At 36.6% G+C, this 18,631-nt stretch overlaps 1 protein-coding gene across 3 annotated transcripts; it reads right to left on the reverse strand.

Annotated features, from left to right (window-relative positions):
- Window positions 1–823: 823 nt before the first annotated feature.
- Window positions 824–18,597, reverse strand: LOC112043382 (E3 ubiquitin-protein ligase TRAIP). 3 transcript variants are annotated; one of them, XM_024078776.2, is made up of 9 exons: window positions 18,410–18,583; window positions 16,756–16,874; window positions 13,483–13,695; window positions 12,919–13,077; window positions 8,006–8,107; window positions 7,320–7,433; window positions 5,505–5,676; window positions 4,671–4,808; window positions 824–3,587 (listed from the first exon to the last, which is right to left on the reverse strand). In XM_024078776.2, exons 2-9 carry the CDS (start codon window positions 16,866–16,868, stop codon window positions 3,267–3,269), a joined length of 1,332 nt encoding a protein of 443 aa, XP_023934544.1. In that variant the 5' UTR covers window positions 16,869–16,874; window positions 18,410–18,583; the 3' UTR covers window positions 824–3,266. The 3 variants fall into 3 exon arrangements, 2 of the variants coding, with proteins under 2 accessions (XP_023934544.1, XP_023934545.1); XR_002886679.2 differs by lacking the exons at window positions 824–3,587; window positions 4,671–4,808; window positions 5,505–5,676; window positions 7,320–7,433; window positions 8,006–8,107 and adding exons at window positions 10,789–10,949; window positions 11,020–11,914 and having other exon boundaries at window positions 18,410–18,596; XM_024078777.2 differs by lacking the exons at window positions 824–3,587; window positions 4,671–4,808; window positions 5,505–5,676; window positions 7,320–7,433; window positions 8,006–8,107 and adding an exon at window positions 10,961–11,914 and having other exon boundaries at window positions 18,410–18,597.
- Between the last annotated feature and the right edge of the window lie 34 nt (window positions 18,598–18,631).

Genomic DNA, 18,631 nt, shown 5'->3' on the forward strand with positions numbered 1-18,631 from the left:
CTCTATGGGTGAGACCAAAGAATATATTACTAATAGAAACTCAGACTAAATACATAAGGACTAGTATCGCACCCAAATTCACGAACAAACTTTTCTGCCATTTTCTAAGGAAAACGAGCTTAGATTTCATACATATCTTATACTAAACTAGCAGTTTTTGTTCGTTTTTTACACCATTTAACTACACAAGAAGGTATTTTTACGAAGGTTTTTAACGGACACGACTGTAAACTATGAAACATCGATTCTATAAAGACAGTGTTTTATAAGCGCATAAGATCGTTGATCATATACTTTGACAGAAAAATAATGTCTTGCGAGGCAGGTCTTTATCTAATTAGTCTGAGAATAGAAAGGATAAGTTTTAAGAGATGGCAGAGCCGGATGATACGAGACTGAGAAGCGATATTAATATTATCCACGTGCCCCGATATCTAAGTGGTAGATCGAACCGCAGGCGTAGCTGCATTTTGTATAGTCAGAAGATTAACAGACGTGTTCATAGTCTTTGTGTGACATGTTACGTGCCCTTATACTTTGGGGCTTGCTGGGCAGTGGCATTCACAACAAACTCTCAATGGTGCAAATCGGAAGAATACTCGGAAAAGACCACGGCAATTGACATGAGCCCTCGGTCTAGGAACTTTCAACTCTGAAGATTAAAAAAAAAAAAATTGAGTCTAAGTCCTAATAATGATGATTTAGGTGCCTGTATATTGGTTTCGCTTGAAGCAGTAGCATATGTTTAAGGTTCAGATATTGATTCAGATAAGACAATGGATCTTATTTATTTTAAAACCACGAAAGAAATACAATAAACGCGTTACCACTTTTATATGTTTTTATTTACACATTAATATCGAACAACCCCTACATTAACTTCTTACAACTGTTTGACAAATCATTGTTTCTATATTGGCTAATACATAAAATTTCTTGACTGGAGAGTCTCTCAGCTCACACAAATAGTAATTTAAACATATATGCCTATTATAACACAAATAAATTTATATTCATGTTGAGGCAACACATCCAATGCTTTGATACTAATACATATAAATTTATATACATAAAACACATTCTACTACTACCTTTATTTTTTTTTTAAAACATGAAAGTTAAGATTTTTTTTAAGTCAGTATTTTATAGATATTAATATGGCATTCAAAATAACTAGGTGCGTCAAATTATGGGAAAAATATTCACATCACAAAATTTATCAGGAGGGTAGTTTCGATTTAATTGTAAACAATCAGAACTTCATAAGTTATAAATATTTAAAGTTTAACATCATTAATTAATTTGACATTTAAAAAACTAACATTATTTTTAGTTTCTTTTGCCTTATTTTTATAATAGATAATAAATTAATATTTACATAAATACTAAATAATTAACATAACCGGAGGGACAAAAAATCTTAAACTACACGTAATATTAGAGGCGCAAGGACTTAGGTTATTCCAAAGTGCTCAAATGGTGATGTCACACTTGTATTCCAGCATTGGTTAATCTAATTGGGTATTTGACATTTTGTATTGTATTAAAAGTATAATAGTAGGGAAATTTCGCCAAAGTGACAGTATCTGTGATGACTACTTTATGAGATACAGAGATCTTCTTAGATTAGTAGATCACTCAAAAACCATATTAAATATAGCTTTGGTGTGAACGAACGAACGAATATACTTGTAAGGGCGTTTAAAAACGATTACTGATATCTTTATTATTTATGCGTTTATGTTTATACTTCTCATAATAAAAAAAATCAATTGTCAGGAATCTAAAATGTTTTAACGTTAAATATTTAGATTTTTTCATTTATTTTACAAATATCCTGTCAATTTTCGTTTTTCTATCTTACCTAGCTGACCCAGCAAACATTATTTTGCATTTAGGGGCATGTAAAATAGATGTTTTTTTTGATAGATTATTGTCAGACCTACCCAATATATAAATTTTTAGCATGCATCAGGGTCATACCTATCTCATAGGCAAGGCAAAAATACATGTTATTGACCAATAGTTGAAATATCTTTTGTGCCAACAAAACGAATGAGAGAACGATATCTTCGATCCCATAGTTTCATATTCATTCTATTGGTCGACATTTTTGTCTTTCATCTCAATATGTCATGGTGCACTACATACTATTAATATAATTATTTGCGCCCGCGCCCAATGTACCTCGCGCCTCCCAAAAATTACCAATTCATACTTTTAATAACATTTAAACTATGTAGATCCATAAATATTTAACACAATTAAAACATTGACAACACTTATACAACACTTAAGCGTCCTGTATTTGTCCATTTTTCCCTGTACATAATTCACTTATCCTTTATTTTTTATTAACAGTCTCTTTTTAGTCTTTAATTTATCTTATTTCTTTACAATTAGTCTACATCCTGACTGCCGACATTGTCATTTCATCTTGTGATTCTTCATTTACTTGGAAATGCTTCAGGCACTGTCTCTTTAGGTTGTGGACAAGGAAAGTGTCCAAGATCTTTATTTCTCTTGTTTACGCTATTTAAGTGGTTTTTGACTTTATTTTGTATCAGTTTACTGGCTGATTTTCAGTATGGTCTATATGGCCTGCGTTCAACATGGGGTAACTTTAAAAACTGTTGGAAAGTGTCGAATATCTGTATCTCGATTGTTCTTTTTTTACACCATTGTTTGAGATAAAAGTGTATTTTTAATAAGGCACAAGAATGTGTTAGGCTCATATTTATATTGAATATCAAACTTAAAGCTATTTGAGATCATAATTGTGATGTTGACTTATACAGTGAGAAACCTCAGACTATAGAAGGACCAGTATCGCAACGATTACAACGTTAAAACATCGATTCTATAGAGACAGTTTTTATAATCGCATTAGATCGTTGATCATATACTTTGGCAAAAAAGTAACGTCTAGTGAGACAGGTCCTATACAATAATTGGTCAGAGTGAAGAACTCAATGTATAGCATGGCAACTTTGTTCGTAACACTCCTGATGGTCCGCGCGGACCGGGGGACGTGTATCGATGAATGAAAAACCCACAACTGATGCACCTCACTTCCCGCACGCAGGATTTCACACCAGCGCAGTCTTTGCCCCCGTCGCCCGCATATCATGGGAGTGTCATCAACGAACTTGCCAGACTTGAGTGAGTGGAGTAACGGAGTTCAGATTTGTGTGTATTTCTCATCTTTTATTCTTGTTTACTGGTTCGTTTTGACTATTTTGTTCACTTCAATTACTTGAATACATTCAATCAATGTTTTGCAACATTTTGCGAATATCCTGGTTGCTGGATGCCGTCTGTACGGGTCGTTTCAACTTGTGTTTCGCCGTCAACCTGGGTATGCGGGTTTTGGGTTCAGGTTGCTTGGGTGTGGGAAATGTGTCCAGCTTGGAATGTCCTCCTAAACCATTGTAGGAGATGTTCATCAGAGAGAGATTCGGATCGTTTTCCTGCGATAAAGAAATTTTCGTCGGGTCCTTTTTTTGAAAAATACTCGTGCTCTTACTTTGGCTCGGCTTTGAATTCTGGATATTTCTTGCTGAGTTCAGAACCGCATATTCCGAAGGCTAGAAAAAAAAAGAAATAACACAATTGATGAATTTCTTAAAGATGAGGAGGCCATTGGAGCTTCCACCTTCACTCATGTAGTAAGGTTAAAAGAAATTGTAATGATTTTAACCGTTGTATTTTTAAAAGAGCAACTATTGAGATTCTTTCCGGCTCAGCAAAACCTGTCTTCCGAACTGGTGGTAGAGTATTGTAAACTCAACCTTGTCCCTTTCCGAGTTGATAAGAGATATGGTATAAAGGTCATACCCATTATAACCCCTCTGAGTCTGGGTTTAAAAGGTAATTTATGTGGGTTACCTTGAGGTAACGATGTGGTTGTCATGGCAGAGACTCTGGATGATCTTAGTAGCATGCTCAATGACCTCAGCAGAGTGTCTCATCAGGTGGGCCTTAAAATGAACATGAGATAGACAAAGATTGCGTGAAACGCTCATGTACCGCTCCGCCCAGTTATTGTTGAGGACTCTACACACGAAATTGTAGATTGAGAGACCTAGGACACACAGTCCAGATAGGTAGGTCAAATTTCGAGAAGGAGGTAAACCGCCGAATCCAACTCGGTTGTTCATCGTTTTGGAAACTTCGCGACGTCTTTTAGTCCAAAATTCCTCAGTGCTTAAAGACGAAAGTCTTCAAACAGTGCGCGTTGTCAGTGATGACCTACGGATCCGAAACTTGGTCGCTAACTATGGGCCTCATAAGAAGGCTCAGAGTCACTCAGCGGGCGATTGAGCGAGCTATGCTTTGAGTTTCTCTGCGTGATCGAATCAGAAATGAGGATATCCGCAGAAGAACCAAAATCACCGACATAGCTCAGCGAGTCGCGAAGTTGAAGTGGCAATGGGCAGGGCACTTCGAAGAGCCGATTGACGTTGGGGTCCCAAGTTGCTGGAATGGCGATCGTACCGGAAAGCGCAGTGTTGGTCGACCCCCCACTAGATGGACAGAGGACATCAAGCGGGTTGCAGGGAGCCACTGGATGCTGGCGACTCGAGACCGTGATGTTTGGAAGTCTATACAAGAGGCCTATGTCCAGAAGAGGACGTCCATTGGCTGATAATAATGTTGATGATGATGACCTTGAGGTTTTTATCCGGCAAGCTTTTAGCAGGGTTCGCGGGCTGCGTGGCAAGGGTCAGGGTCGAAAGCGCCAGGCTGCTTTGCTGCAGACGCAAGTACGGTGAGTCTGAGTTCTCTATATTCACCACCATTGTATTCTGTAACAAGATTTATTATTAGACCATTATGTTAGACATATAGTCTAGTATATATAAGATTAATCAAGAACATCTAGGCCGATTTTGGTTTGGGAATGTTTGTGGTATAACAAGAAAGCTTTTAACGGTGAGAAAATATGCAAAAAGTGGTAGGGGTAGTAAAACATAAATTAAAACGAAGCTTGATATAACGAAGTCTGTTAATAATTTTAGCTTAACAAACAAGAAAACGAACAAACAAACCAATCATAAGTCTTAAAAAAATATCGTAAAACTCAGACATTTATATTTTTATATATTTCAACTGTCGCTATAGAAATCGCTATCTCATCCCATCCTATTCCATTATCGCTATCGCGACTTTCCATACAAACTTTCAACCCCTATTTCACCACCTTCTCTTTTTTTGTTGTTTTCTCTTTCTTCATGTTTTGCTCCAAGGTCCCATTTATCATAATACCAAAATTCATTTTGATCGGTTCAGCCATTTTGCTGTGAAAAGTTAACAGACAGATTTACTTTCGCATTTATAATATTAGTATAGACTGCCGGATGGTTAGGGTAGACTTGGGTCAGGGATGAGTACTCCCTTTTAGAGTTAATTTACATGAGCGGCAACTGCTACCTCGACGGCAGTCGACGTCTCGGCGGCAGTCGACGTCAGATATCGGCGACCTCGTTGTTGTGAGTACTCACAAAGCTGTTGTTGTTGTCGGTGAGGTCCACGAGCGGGTCCGGGTCGCGCTTTAGCCGCTTGGAGGTGGAGGGCGAGTCCGGCGCGCACGGCACTTCTAGCGCGTCTGACTTGCGCTTGTGCTTCAGGGCTTTGTACTTGCGGCATATGGTCGTCAGTCTGTCATCCGCTAACCTGACAGTCGAAAACAAATCAGAATAATCTAGAAGTCCATCAAAAGCCAAGATTTTGGCTGGAGACTTCGGCTGTTGCTAGTTACCACAGATATGAGAGGTAACTAGATTTATAAAGTGCCAATTCTTTGTACTGAACTCAGCGTACCCAGGGGTGTGGCCAAAGTGGCCTTTTTTTTTTTTTTTACAAGTTAGCCCTTGACAACAATCTCACCTGATGGTAAGTGATGATGCAGCCTAAGATGGAAGCGGGCTAACTTGTTAGGAGGAGGATGAAAATCCACACCCCTATCGGTTTCTACACGGCATCGTACCGGAACGCTAAATCGCTTGGCGGTACGTCTTTGCCGGTAGGGTGGTAACTAGCCACGGCCGAAGCCTCCCACCAGCCAGCCCTGGACCAATTACGAAAACCTCAATCGGCCCAGCCGGGGATCGAACCCAGGACCTCCGTCTTGTAAATCCATTTTGCTACACACGGAGGCCGTCAATATTTAAAATTTAGTCCAAAATGAAATGTCACCCTTACTTTAGAGTTGAATATTATATATTCCTTTTGTCACAGAACAAAACAAGACTGCTAGTACATGCGCGGACACGCTTGCGATGTTCCGCACACCCGGGTGTACGCGGGCCACGCCCCCTTGCTACTTTTATTGCTAAAAGTTTTAGCTTTTAGCGTTGTCTGTTCTGTGCTAGTTACCACCCTACAAACTGAGACGTACCTCCAAGCGATTTAGCGTTTTGGTACGATGTCGTGTAGAAAACAAAAAGGGTATAGATTCATCCCTACTCGTAACAAGTTAGCCTATCTCCCTTCCATTTTAGACTGTATCACCACTTACCATCAGGTGAGATTGTATTGGGTTAACTTGTGTAGAATAAAAAATCAGTAAAACTTCATTATGCACGCTTGACTTATTGATGTAAGGCTTTTAAGATGCGTGCTGCCATCTACAGGTATGATGAAACAGTCTTTGTTATTTTAAACTACCAGTAGATGGCGTTCTCAGAGAACTTTGCAACAACCCCTTTTTTGTACACTTAATTCCAAATTTCAGCCAAAAAAAGCTGCTATAAAATTTCAAAAAAATTCAATTTCATAGAAGCAGGCGTTACTTTGCGGAAGTTCATCATGAAAACTTTTTTTTTTATTATTTTTTACAAGTTAGCCCTTGACTACAATCTCATCTGATGGTAAGTGATGATGCAGTCTAAGATGGAAGCGGACTAACTTGTTCAATGGAGGATGAAAATTCACACCCCTTTCGGTTTCTACACGGCATCGTACCGGAACGCTAAATCGCTTGGCGGTACGTCTTTACCGGTAGGGTGGTAACTAGCCACGGCCGAAGCCTCCCACCAGCCAGACCTGGACCAATTAAGAAAATCTCAAAATGCCCAGCCGGGGATCGAACCCAAGACCTCCGTTTTGAAAATCCACCGCGCGTACCACTCCGCTACGGAGGCCGTCAAAAATTTATTTATTTTGCTATCATATATATAGCTATAGTTGATAGCAAAATAAATAAATTATTATATATACACACACACAAACTTTCGCATTTATATATTAGTGTGATGTGATATTCCGCAACACCTGTATATATCTAATGCCGGATTTTAGAGCAACATGTATCTCACGCTAGCTTGCTCTGTAGATCAGCAACGATGGACTTCTCAGCAGCAAGTTTTTGTTTGACGGCTTGCAGTCTGTCGCGGGTGTCGTTCTTCTTGTTCTCACTCTCACATAGCGCGCTGGAAAGAGACAAACACTTCTGAAAATGCAAAATGAAGTACCAAAAAAACGATTTTTACAATTTCTAAAAATTTAGTTTTACGCACGAAAGCAAAATTTACTTTGAGGGTAGTATGATAGTGAGTAGAGAAATTAATAAAAATGGAACTAAAATATTCGCTGTGTGGAAAAACCACATTTACTGTCATATTCAGAAAGATCTGTCATTATAGAGCAACAAACCATTATTGATAGTTTTATAAGGTTATTAAAATCATAGTGGGAATTCGAATAATTACCAGACGAATTACATTAAATATAATTTGTTTAGACGAAATTTACATGAAATTTAATATATTTATACCATGAAATTACCAATCTTGGTACCCATAACACATGATATATAATGATGCTTACTTCCCGGCTAGATAGTAAGTAATTTTCAAATATATTTATTAATTTATTTATATTAGATAATGATATTATTTTCAACCGATCATCTCATTTAAAATAAGAACTCATTTGTGTTACTATAAACAAACAGAAAAAAAATATCGTTAATGAAAAAAAAAGGCTTTTCGCAGGTGGTTACCGTTTAAGGGCAGTGGCGAAGGTAGCGACCGTCTTGACATCAGTGTAGCCTTCCAACATTTCCTCCACCTCAGCGCTGGTGGCGTTCAGTACCTTCTGCAGTCTGGAAACGAACGGTTATATAAAGCCTTTTAAGCAATTATTTGTATTCAGCTTTCGGGTCGAAAAAGCTCCACTGGTACCCACGCGATAAATGCCGACCGAGAGGCAGGCCGCGACGATCTCACTGACACAGCGGGTATAATATGGACCAGACACGCGAGAGACAAAATTGAATGGAAAAGGATGGAGGAGGCCTATACCCAAAAATGGGTGCTTCAATAACAAAATAAAACATTGACATTACTTACTTATAATCGTAAATTATTAAATTGACATTATTATTACATTGAATAAATAAAATAAAATACGATATTGACATTTGTATATTGACAATTTTGAACCATTTATTGTAATTTGTATTGGTTATTGTAATTTGTAATGTATACCTAATTATTGTATAATGAAAAATTGGTACAATTTAATGTAATTTGTATTGGTTATTGAAATAAAGGCTTATTATTATTATTATTAGCTTTCGGGTCTCATCAGCCGATGTTTCTGAGCTTGTGGTTCCAAATGGAGCCTACGGCATGAAGACCCTACCCTACCCTAAACTCGTACGTTTTAATCTTTGCCCCCACAGAGTAAAGATCATACAGAGCGAGTCTTTGCAAACAGCGTGGTGACGCCGATGAAACCCATAAAAAAAGAATCGTCACGCGTCTCCTTGACATCCGCATATACCGGTGATTCCCAAAGTGATCTATATCGACCTCTAGGGGTCTATGACAAACTGCAAGGGGTTTATGTCAGCGAAAAAATATTTGGAAAAAAATTTGGCTCATTATAACACATACACATACACTGATAGTACCTATTTTTTACATCATATTATCTTATAATATCAAAACATACATTATTTTAAAAGTAACTATGAATTAAAAAAAATATTATATATGTTTATAAAATTGTGTAAGTTGTAAGATACAGAAAATCAATATCAAATAAGTAGGGGGTCTACCCAACACGGAAAAATCAAGGGGTCTATGACCCAAAAATTTTGGGAAACTCTGGCATACGTATACAAACTTTCTTCATGATTTGTATTTCAAAATTCCACACTAACAACAATTACGTAAATTAATATAATCTATACTAATATAATAAAGCTGAAGAGTTTGTTTGTTTGTTTGATTGAACGCGCTAATCTCAGGAACTACTGGTCCGATTTGAAAAATTCTTTCAGTGTTAGATAGCCCATTTATCGAGGAAGGCTATAGGCTATATATTATCCCTGTATTTCTACGGGAACGGGAACCACGCGGGTGAAACCGCGCGACGTCAGCTAGTAATCAATAATTACCAATAAAAAAATACTCTATCACAATTCTTTAGTTTTTGTGAACAGTTTTTAAAATATTTATAAAAACGTAAGACGCCGTTTGTCTTGAATAATATTGAAAGTCACTACGACGCGATGCGACGGTTCGTGTCATACTGACTCGAGAATGTATTCGTTTTTGAATTTTGTATTTGGAGCGGCTACGACACCGTCGTGTTCCGTGCGCTACATCTGCCTATTATTCTGAATCTGTGATGTCCCCTAAATTATGATTTTCAAATCTGCCGCCCTACTCACTGCCTGGTACGCCGGACGTTCATTTGAGCGTATTTCTAGAGATAAAAACAATATAGTTCGAGAGAGAAATAACAATTAAGTCATGCGGTGTTAATAAGTCCAATATATAAACAAAAAAATACATCTTTAATAACGCCATCTATATATATTTTGTTGTCGTTTCATATTGGACTTGGATACCCCAAAACTCTACAAGATGGCGTTACAATAATCTTAAAACTAAAAATACAAAACAAATAATTATAATGTAAACTTAAAACACAAAATAAAATAAAAACAAATATATTTTAAACTGTATATTGTTTGACATATACAAGGAAAAAACACAACATGAAATTAAAATACAATTAAAATAAATTTGTCTATAAAATAAAATGCCTACAATACAAATTAATGATCAAAATTTTATACAAACAAAATCACAAATAACATAAGATAACACAATCATTACTAAAATTTTATATTTTTTTTGCACATCTTTAAGTATTTAAAAATCAAAGAAAGAAAATATTTTATTTTTGAGAGTTTTCACAGGAGTTAGTCACACATGTATTTTTTACATAAATAAATAAATATAAACTTCGAGTATTAACTTAGAAAATATAATTTCCTGAATGAACCTGATCTGGAATTGTAACCCAAATTAGTGAAATTACAATGACGACGCGTTTGTTATTATTATAGACGTTGATGCCGTTGAAATATACTTTAAAATTATTTAAAATGATATCTTCTCTCTTACTATCTATCTATCTTTGAGCAACAACGAGAGATTGGTTTGATTAATTATTATTTTCGACTATATTCCGACGCCAATAATGTCTATACTAAAGTGACAGTAACAAAAACTTCGCTCTCTAAAAGCACACTTATTCGCTCAGACCAATTATTGTATAGGACCTGTCTCGCTAGACATCTATCTAATGCAATTATAAAAACTGTCTCTATAGAATCGATGTTCGAAGCTCGTTTTCTTCAGAGAATGACATACAATTTTGTTAATTTTGGGTGCAATACTGGTCCTTCTATAATTGGTCTGAGCTTATTCAAGTGCATGACAGAGGCTGCTCCAATGTATAAAGAGTAGGAGACAAGTTCCTCACCTCCTGTAAGGTATGATCCTCTGCCTGTGGTCATAGTCCTCAATATGAGCTGTGTTAGTAATTACTTTGGGACTTAGCCCTGCATGGATTACATTGGTGTAAGAAACAGTGGTACGACCTTGCCTTGGTTTGTAGAGTTTGGTATTACTGCTTCTAGATATCTGGAACAGTATTTCTGATATTAATGTACTGAATGTAACCGCTAGTTAGAGTCTTGTGAGATATACTTACCCTTGCACTTTCAGAGTACAGGGACGGTGTCAAGGTCAACCTCCAGCTAATGATTTGGCGCGAGATGTTTAAGCTGGAGGTTGAGTTGAAGATGACTTATTTCTGGACCACCCCCGACGCTGGTCGGCCGTCGGAGGCAGTGGCTGCTTCGCTGTGATCAGTTGTGTTATCGGCAATGTCTGGTGTCGAGGTTTGGTTGTCCTGATCTACTTCAGCTGCCTCAAATCCAGGTGGTTGTTCGCCCATCCCGTCGTCCGTGAAGAAGCGTATATATATCGATCCAGTGGAGTATGCCACCCTGCGGCCGCGAGCTAATAAATTTGGCACCTCTTCCTTCGGTATGCCCAGGATTAGAAATACTCCTGGCGGATGGCCCACAGTCTTCTGGCAGCTGTACAGGGTCCACGCCATTATTTTGTACCAGGGATTTTGCATCTTCAAAACTTGGTGCAGTTGCCTCATGTCGCGGTTAAAGTCTGGCACATAGAGACCAGATCTCACCTTGATCGGTATATCAGTTTGTGGTATAACAGAGAGACTTGTTCCTGGTTTTGGTGACACTAGTGTGGAAATGCATTTTTTCAGCCAGAGAAGTGCCTCGTCGTCTTGGCACCACATTTTAAGAACACCTTCGCTGAGGAAGGCTTTGCCTTTGAAGGCCGGTGCGTAGGGGATGCCTTGTACTACATTACAAGCTTCAAAAATCGCCATCTGTATTTGAGCTTGGACCGCGTTAGCCTCGCTCTGTGTAAAGTCTAGTCTGGGTGTTGTAGTCACGGCTACGCTTAGATGGGGCTGGTTTGGTGAGCCATTGTTAAGCCGGGCCCGTTTCTTGCTAGGCTCTCCCGAAGATGGCCCTAGGTGGTTTCGCTTTTCTGCTGCATTCTCCTGATTTCTAAAAAAGTCGTACCACATATTTGGCTAGGTGGAAGATGGAAAGTTCCATGTGTTACTACAAACATTTAACCAAAATACATTTTATGTAGTACTATTAGAGTTCAGTGCCATGCAATATATCTATAAGATCACAGCTTTCACTCCAGACGTATTGTATCACTATGGAGGTGATGATGAAGATCAATACCTCAATACCATACAAAAAACTGATATGTTTCACCTATGGCATATGAATCACTATTCCTGTTAAATAACTTGTTTTCTATCTAATGATACACTAAAAGATCAGGATTTCTTGTATTTAAACATAGGTACATATTAAAGTAGTAATACTTTATAGAAGTTGGCAAAAAACACATTTTCATCTGTTTGATATGCTACCGATAAATTTTCGTATTTATAAAGTGACTAACACAAATGTATTCTTTGTCCGATTTTTGAGGAAAACTAAAAGGTAAACTTGTGTAATTCTAAAATAAATTAATTGTCCTAAAATAAAGACATTCTAGGTAATATAGGAAACACAAATATGCAATTAGTAACCTATTATAATTGAGGGTGTAAAGTGAATTTATTTCCTAATATACATACTATTGGAAGGTACGAGTAGTTCAAGAAATAGCGATGGTTTTTGTAAATATATTGAATGATTGTAAAGTAAATATACACCCTATCATAGCATAAGTAACCCTAGAATATCTATAGTAAAATATGCCTTCCGTCCAAGACAACCCATATATGCATTGAATATTTTGCACAAGTGTCTGCATACAAGTACACTCTTTACTTCGTCACTCTTAAAATCCCACGAGAAGAGAGTTGCACCTCAGTTAGATGTTCTAAGGCACATGTAAACCAATTTCGCCAATTGGTACTGAAACTGACTTGAGCCAGGCTCTCAGGAACTCAAGACCTGTAAAAGTAAATCTAAACCAAGTACCAATGAGTCATATGTATCCTGTACCTGTACCTGTATTAAAGAACTTTGAATTTTAGCTTTACCCGTTTAGTGTTTGCATGTTCTTCTTTAAATTCTCATTCTCCTCCTTCAGTTTCTGCGTCTCCGAGTTCTGTATCTTCAAGTACTCCAGCTGTTCTTTCAATGCAGAGAAGGCAGTTTCTCGTTGTGCTAATTGCTTTTCCAATGATTTAACTATAGCCCTGAAATAGGTAATGTACTATATGTATTAAGAACTAGAGCCGTGATAGTCTAGTGGATATGAACTCTGCCTTAGATTCGAAGGGCGTAGTTTCGCATACAGTCCGGGAAACTAACTTTTCAACTGAAAAGAGTGAGTGAGGTACTCCTCTCATACTCCGAACTGGATATTTAATTTAAGAAATTAAATCCCACTCAAACAGTGAAGAAAGGTCGTGAGGAAACCTGCATATCTGAAAATTTTCTTGATTCTCTAGGTGTGTGAAGTCTGCTAATCTACATTGGGCCAGCGTGGTGGGTCTAATAGCCTAGCCTTTCATTCTGACATGAGACTGCAGCTCAAGAGTGAGCCAAACATGGTATGTTAATGTTGATGATGACTTATTTTTACACACAAACAAACCCACACATTCTTGTTGAGCTGCGCCTCGGTCTCCGCGGCCTTGTCCTCGTGCTCCTTGCAGCTGGCGCGGTGCTGGCGCAGCTTGAGCAGCACGTCGTCGAGCCGGCTCTGCAGCGTGGCCACGTCCTCGCCGCCCGCCTCGTTGGACACGTTGGGGAACAGGCGGTACATGCAGCGCTCCGTCACTTTGTTGCGGCATTGTGGACAGGTCCGTGACCTGATGAACAATAACATGAACAGATTAAAAAACTAAAAAATACGCTTGATACCTTGGACGTCCGCCAGAGTCACACAGCGGGCGATGGAACGAATTTTCAACAAAATTGTCTAAACCACTAAAAAGGGAACAATAAAAAATTTTAAAGAAAAAGAAATAGACTGACTAAACTAAAAAGCGAAAAATAACATCATATTATGTTCCTGCTGCTTTGCTGTTGATTACCTACTGATCAATTTGAAGGCGGTGCTATGCCGGCGTCATGTTAATATAAGCCGCTTCTGAAAGAACATTGACTGAAAAATCTAAATCTTTATGTCATTTTTACATGGCTTGAATTGATCACCAGAAAAATATGATGTTATTTTTCGCTTTTTAGTTTAGTCCGTATGTTTTCCGTTTAGGAAGTCGGGTCAATATTTTTCTTTAATTTTTTTTATATATTAAGAAGACAAGCCGACGACCGAACATTTTTTTCCCCGTTTTCGCCACATTTTTAATCAGTGCTTTGCTCCTGTTGGTCGTAGCTTGATGGTATGTAGCTTATAGCCTTCCTCGATAAATGGGCTTTCAAAACAAAACGATTTTTCAATTCTAACCATTAGCTCATCAGTAGGTAAGTAGAAATACGAAATTGCCTGAACCAGCTGAGAAAATGTCGTACGGTGACGTCACGGCTTTAAACGCTGGCTGACCGCTGCATACTAACTTTAAAATTTCAATCTCGAGAACTATTTAACATATCAAAATAATTCTTTCATGAGTATTTTCTATTTTTAATGGAGAATACAGAAAGCTCACATTTAAAATTTTAATAAAAAAATTCAACCGACTTCCAACTCAAAAAATAACTTTAACTAAAAAGCAAAAAATAACATCCTACCTATGTGCTACCTTCTGATCAATTTGAAGGTGGTGCCAAGCCAGTGATGTTTTAATTAAATACGTTTAAACTACAAAAATTCTGTGGTTATTCCAAAAACAGCTTTAATTAAAACACGATACTGGCTTGGCACCGCCTTCAAACTGATCAGAAGGTAGCACATAGGTAGGATGTTATACAGGGTGATTCGGTCTTTAGTGCGGATATTTTTTTTCGTGGTTCTGTATCATTAATAGAATATAAATCTACAAACAGTTCGATACATTTTATGTAATTTTTTTTTTTAATTTATGTCTCTAAAATAACAAAATAATGTACATATTATTACTAAACAAGATATATTCAGCTTAAAAGTGATCTGGTGACGTCCTTTAGGTATCAAACGAAAATAAAATAAACGCACAATAGGGTGACCCTAAAATTCTGTTCAAAAGTAAATAACTTTAGCTAACGATAATTTTGTTATTTTTGATTTAAAAAAAAAAAGATAAAATACGTGATCATTAAATTTTGTTTATGTACAAAATATAAAAATATCCGCACTAAAAAAATTTTCTTCCTGTATTTGCTTTTTAGTTAAAGTTATTTTTTGAGTTGGAAGTCGGTTGAATTTTTTTATTAAAATTTTTATTTTTTTATTTTTAGTGTTAGCATAACTACTGCGTGTGTTCAGTCACAACCTATCTAAGTGGAAAGTTTTTATCAATACAAATTTATCAAGTCCAAACACAAGGTAGCTACTGTGAACCGTCGAGGAGTTCTCTTCACTGTCCCTCGTCTTCATCACCAGACCCTTAATACAGTCACAACCCATATAGGTGGAAATTACTCATCAATACAAATTAATCAAGCCCAAACAAAAGGTGACTGCTGTAAATCCTTGACGAGTTCCATCGTCTATGTTTCGGCTCCATCATCAGACCAACTCCAAACCTTCATAAAGTTGTAGTGGTTTAAAATACCTTATGGAAACACTAACAAACGCACTAGCCGTCTCTACAACTTTTGAAAGTTCCCCTCAATTCCTCCAGGATGCCATCATCAGAACCTGGCATGAAAAAAATGGGACCACCCTGGAAGTAAACCCTACAAAACAAAAAAAGAATTTTCAAAATCGGTCCATAATTGACGGAATTATCGCTGGACATACATAAAAAAAAAAAAAACATACATACAGCCGAACATAGAACCTCCTCCTTTTTGGAAGTCGGTTAAAAAATAGTAAACATTTTCCATTAAGGATTTTACATATGTTTAATTTGAATTCATTCAGTAGTTTTAGAGTCCAGGTTAACAGAAAGAAATGTTAATAAATAATATAAAACTATTACACAGTATAACACAGCAACACTTCGCAGAGCTCACTTGCTAAGAACACATTCAACAATACATTATGTCTCGTGATAGGCATAGCGTTTATTAAAAGTTTAATATGCAATTTCAAAATGGGCATATGTCTAAAAATTTAAAATGTCCACGAATTAAAAAAAAAATTGGTGTTTAATTAGCTCTCAAAAATTACTTAAAATTTATCTAAATATGTTATTAGATATTTTATATTTCTTATATATTAGATAATTTATAGAATATCCAACATGTGCTCTTTTCAAAATTGCATATTCAATTGAATTTTTCAAAGAATTTGCTAATCTATACTAATATTATAAAGAGGTGATGTATGTTGTAGGCGGTTATCTCTGGAAACTGATTTTGAAACTCTTTTTACTACTAGAAAGCCACTTACTCATATTTGTGAGTGTCATAGTCTATATTTTCTATCAAAGTCACTGACATAGCTCAACGTGTTGCAAAGCTGAAGTGGCAATGAGCGGAGCACATATTTCGAAGAGCCGATGGACTTTGGGGTCCCAAGGTGCTGGAATGGCAACCTTGCACTAGAAAGTGCTGTGTTGGTCGACCCCCCACCGGGTGAACTGACAACATCAAGCGAGACGCAGGGATTCACTGAATGCAGGCGGCTCAGGATTGTGATGTTTGGAAGTCCCTACAAATAGCCTATGTCCTGCAGTGTACGTCCATCGGCTGATATGATGATAACAATAATGATAATTTTATCCCCTGGAATTATTACTGGAATGAGTGGTATGAGACCTATGAGGGTGAAACCAAGGGGCATCTGGTAGTAAATAGTAGTCATAAAAGATGAACATAATTACCTCTCTATCCACTGTGATAAGCATTGATAATGGAACATATGTCCACATTTTGTGACATATATATTCTCTGCTTGGTTCAACAGGTCACTACAGATTGAGCATAAAATATGCATTTTTAACTGAAAAAGAAAGCCATAACTGTAATGTAATAGTAAATACAGTTTGTTTCATGTAGGATGGTGCGGGTGACAATTCATTTCACTCTTGAAAGTTTGCCGCAATTCAAAATAAAATGTATTATGAACGTCATATGCTATCTGAAAAACACTTTATGACATATGCTCAGGCTGAGTGGACTCCGAGCCCTACTGTGATGCAGTGGAGTGCACTTTATACATGCAAAACCACCAGAGAGTTTCAATAGCTCAACAGTAAAGCGCTCATTACCTACGGGTGGTGGTTTGAACCCCGCCCTGTTCATCTATTTCTTTTTCATTTATTTATGATTAGCTAGTTAAAGGGGAAATGGGAACATTGGTAGTATTTAAAAGATGTGGCAAATATTGTTTATAAATAAGACAAAAAATAAAAAAAGTGTTTGTGTGCAGAAGAGGGAAGTGTTAAACAATTTTTAAGGAATTACTTAACCCTACATCCTTTGGTTAAAATGTCAAGGAATGCTTTCTCTATACCACGCCCTAGCACCCCCACAGTGATAACATGGAATGATAAAATATTTGTCTCACTTGTTTTATATGCTGTTATATAACTCCAAATAATGTTTCAGTAAAAGTATGTTTTAATTAATAATTGATTAAAACTATTAAAAGTAAATTTAAGATTTATTATAACACTTGAAAAACACATTAGTTTTGACACAATTTTTTTTTTCCAAGTTAATATAATAGCCTCATTTTAAAATATCTGCTAGTCATGAAATAAGCTAAAATAATTAAGCTAAAATATTAATAAACACTAATATCTTTGGATTGTCTCTCAAGCAATACTACATTAGGCATTCTGCAAAATAATTGGTCAGCTAAGCTTCTGGAGCAAGCTTAACTGGTTGGAGTCTCCCCAGCAGGGAGCAGCTAAAATATGTATGCCATGGACAATTATGGAAGTAGCTTTCTGAACTATTGATGAATATTGGTCTGAAGCTATCATAGCATAGCCACTCTCAGACCTCTCTCATGTTATATTGAGGGTTAAACATAGCATAAATAGTAAAAATCATCAGGATAAAAATAATAAAGACCAAGAGCGAATTAATGTTTGTGGGTCTTGTAAAAAGGACATGGGTGTGGTTCAAATTTATTTTTAGTTACAGCCATTGTTTGCTTTTGAAAGAGATTTTGCGCGTTTATCTACTAGATTAATGAATCTATTAATTATATTATTAATATTCAATTACCAATGCACCTTTAATTTGTGTTGAAACAGTTTAATAATACCAATTTTATATCATTGTAAGACTACACAAATAGTCACCTAAACCTACTTGTTGCTTTCAAATTCAAATTTCAAAATGACTTTTCATTCCCCACAACATGTTTTCGTTTGGAAAGAGTTAGATAAAAATATGAAATTCAGACTAGATTAATTTTCGATCGCAAAATGCACCTAGGTGCTAAAGGACATTTACCAGAACTGCAGAAGAAGAAGGCTAGGTACCTACATAAATCAAATAGAAAATTAATTTTACAAGTCTTACCTTTTTAATAACAATCCACTGTACTCTAAATAATATTTACTTATCAGCCATTTAACCATTCAATCACCAGCCATTGATTTATATTTTCACACCAAACTATTCTCAAAAGGCAGAATTTGAGAATTCTGTAATCATTCGCCTTTTTGCGGGTAAAATTTTTCTGGATGGTTATGTCAAGTGAATGTCAGTGTCACAGATTAATAGATACTGTCAATGTCATGT

Source organism: Bicyclus anynana, chromosome 22 (genome assembly GCF_947172395.1).
Source record: "Bicyclus anynana chromosome 22, ilBicAnyn1.1, whole genome shotgun sequence".
Lineage (NCBI taxonomy): Eukaryota > Metazoa > Arthropoda > Insecta > Lepidoptera > Nymphalidae > Bicyclus > Bicyclus anynana.

Excerpts from the sequence above, each read along its gene's own strand:
- LOC112043382 (XM_024078776.2), bottom strand. The coding sequence starts at position 16,868 with ATGCATATTTTATGCTCAATCTGTAGTGACCTGTTGAACCAAGCAGAG. Across the intron at positions 8,108-12,918 it reads AACATGCAAACACTAAACGG|ACTGCAGAAGGTACTGAACG; the intron begins GTAAAGCTAAAA and ends GTTCGTTTCCAG. Across the intron at positions 4,809-5,504 it reads CCGACAACAACAACAGCTTT|AATACAATGGTGGTGAATAT; the intron begins GTGAGTACTCAC and ends ATCTTGTTACAG.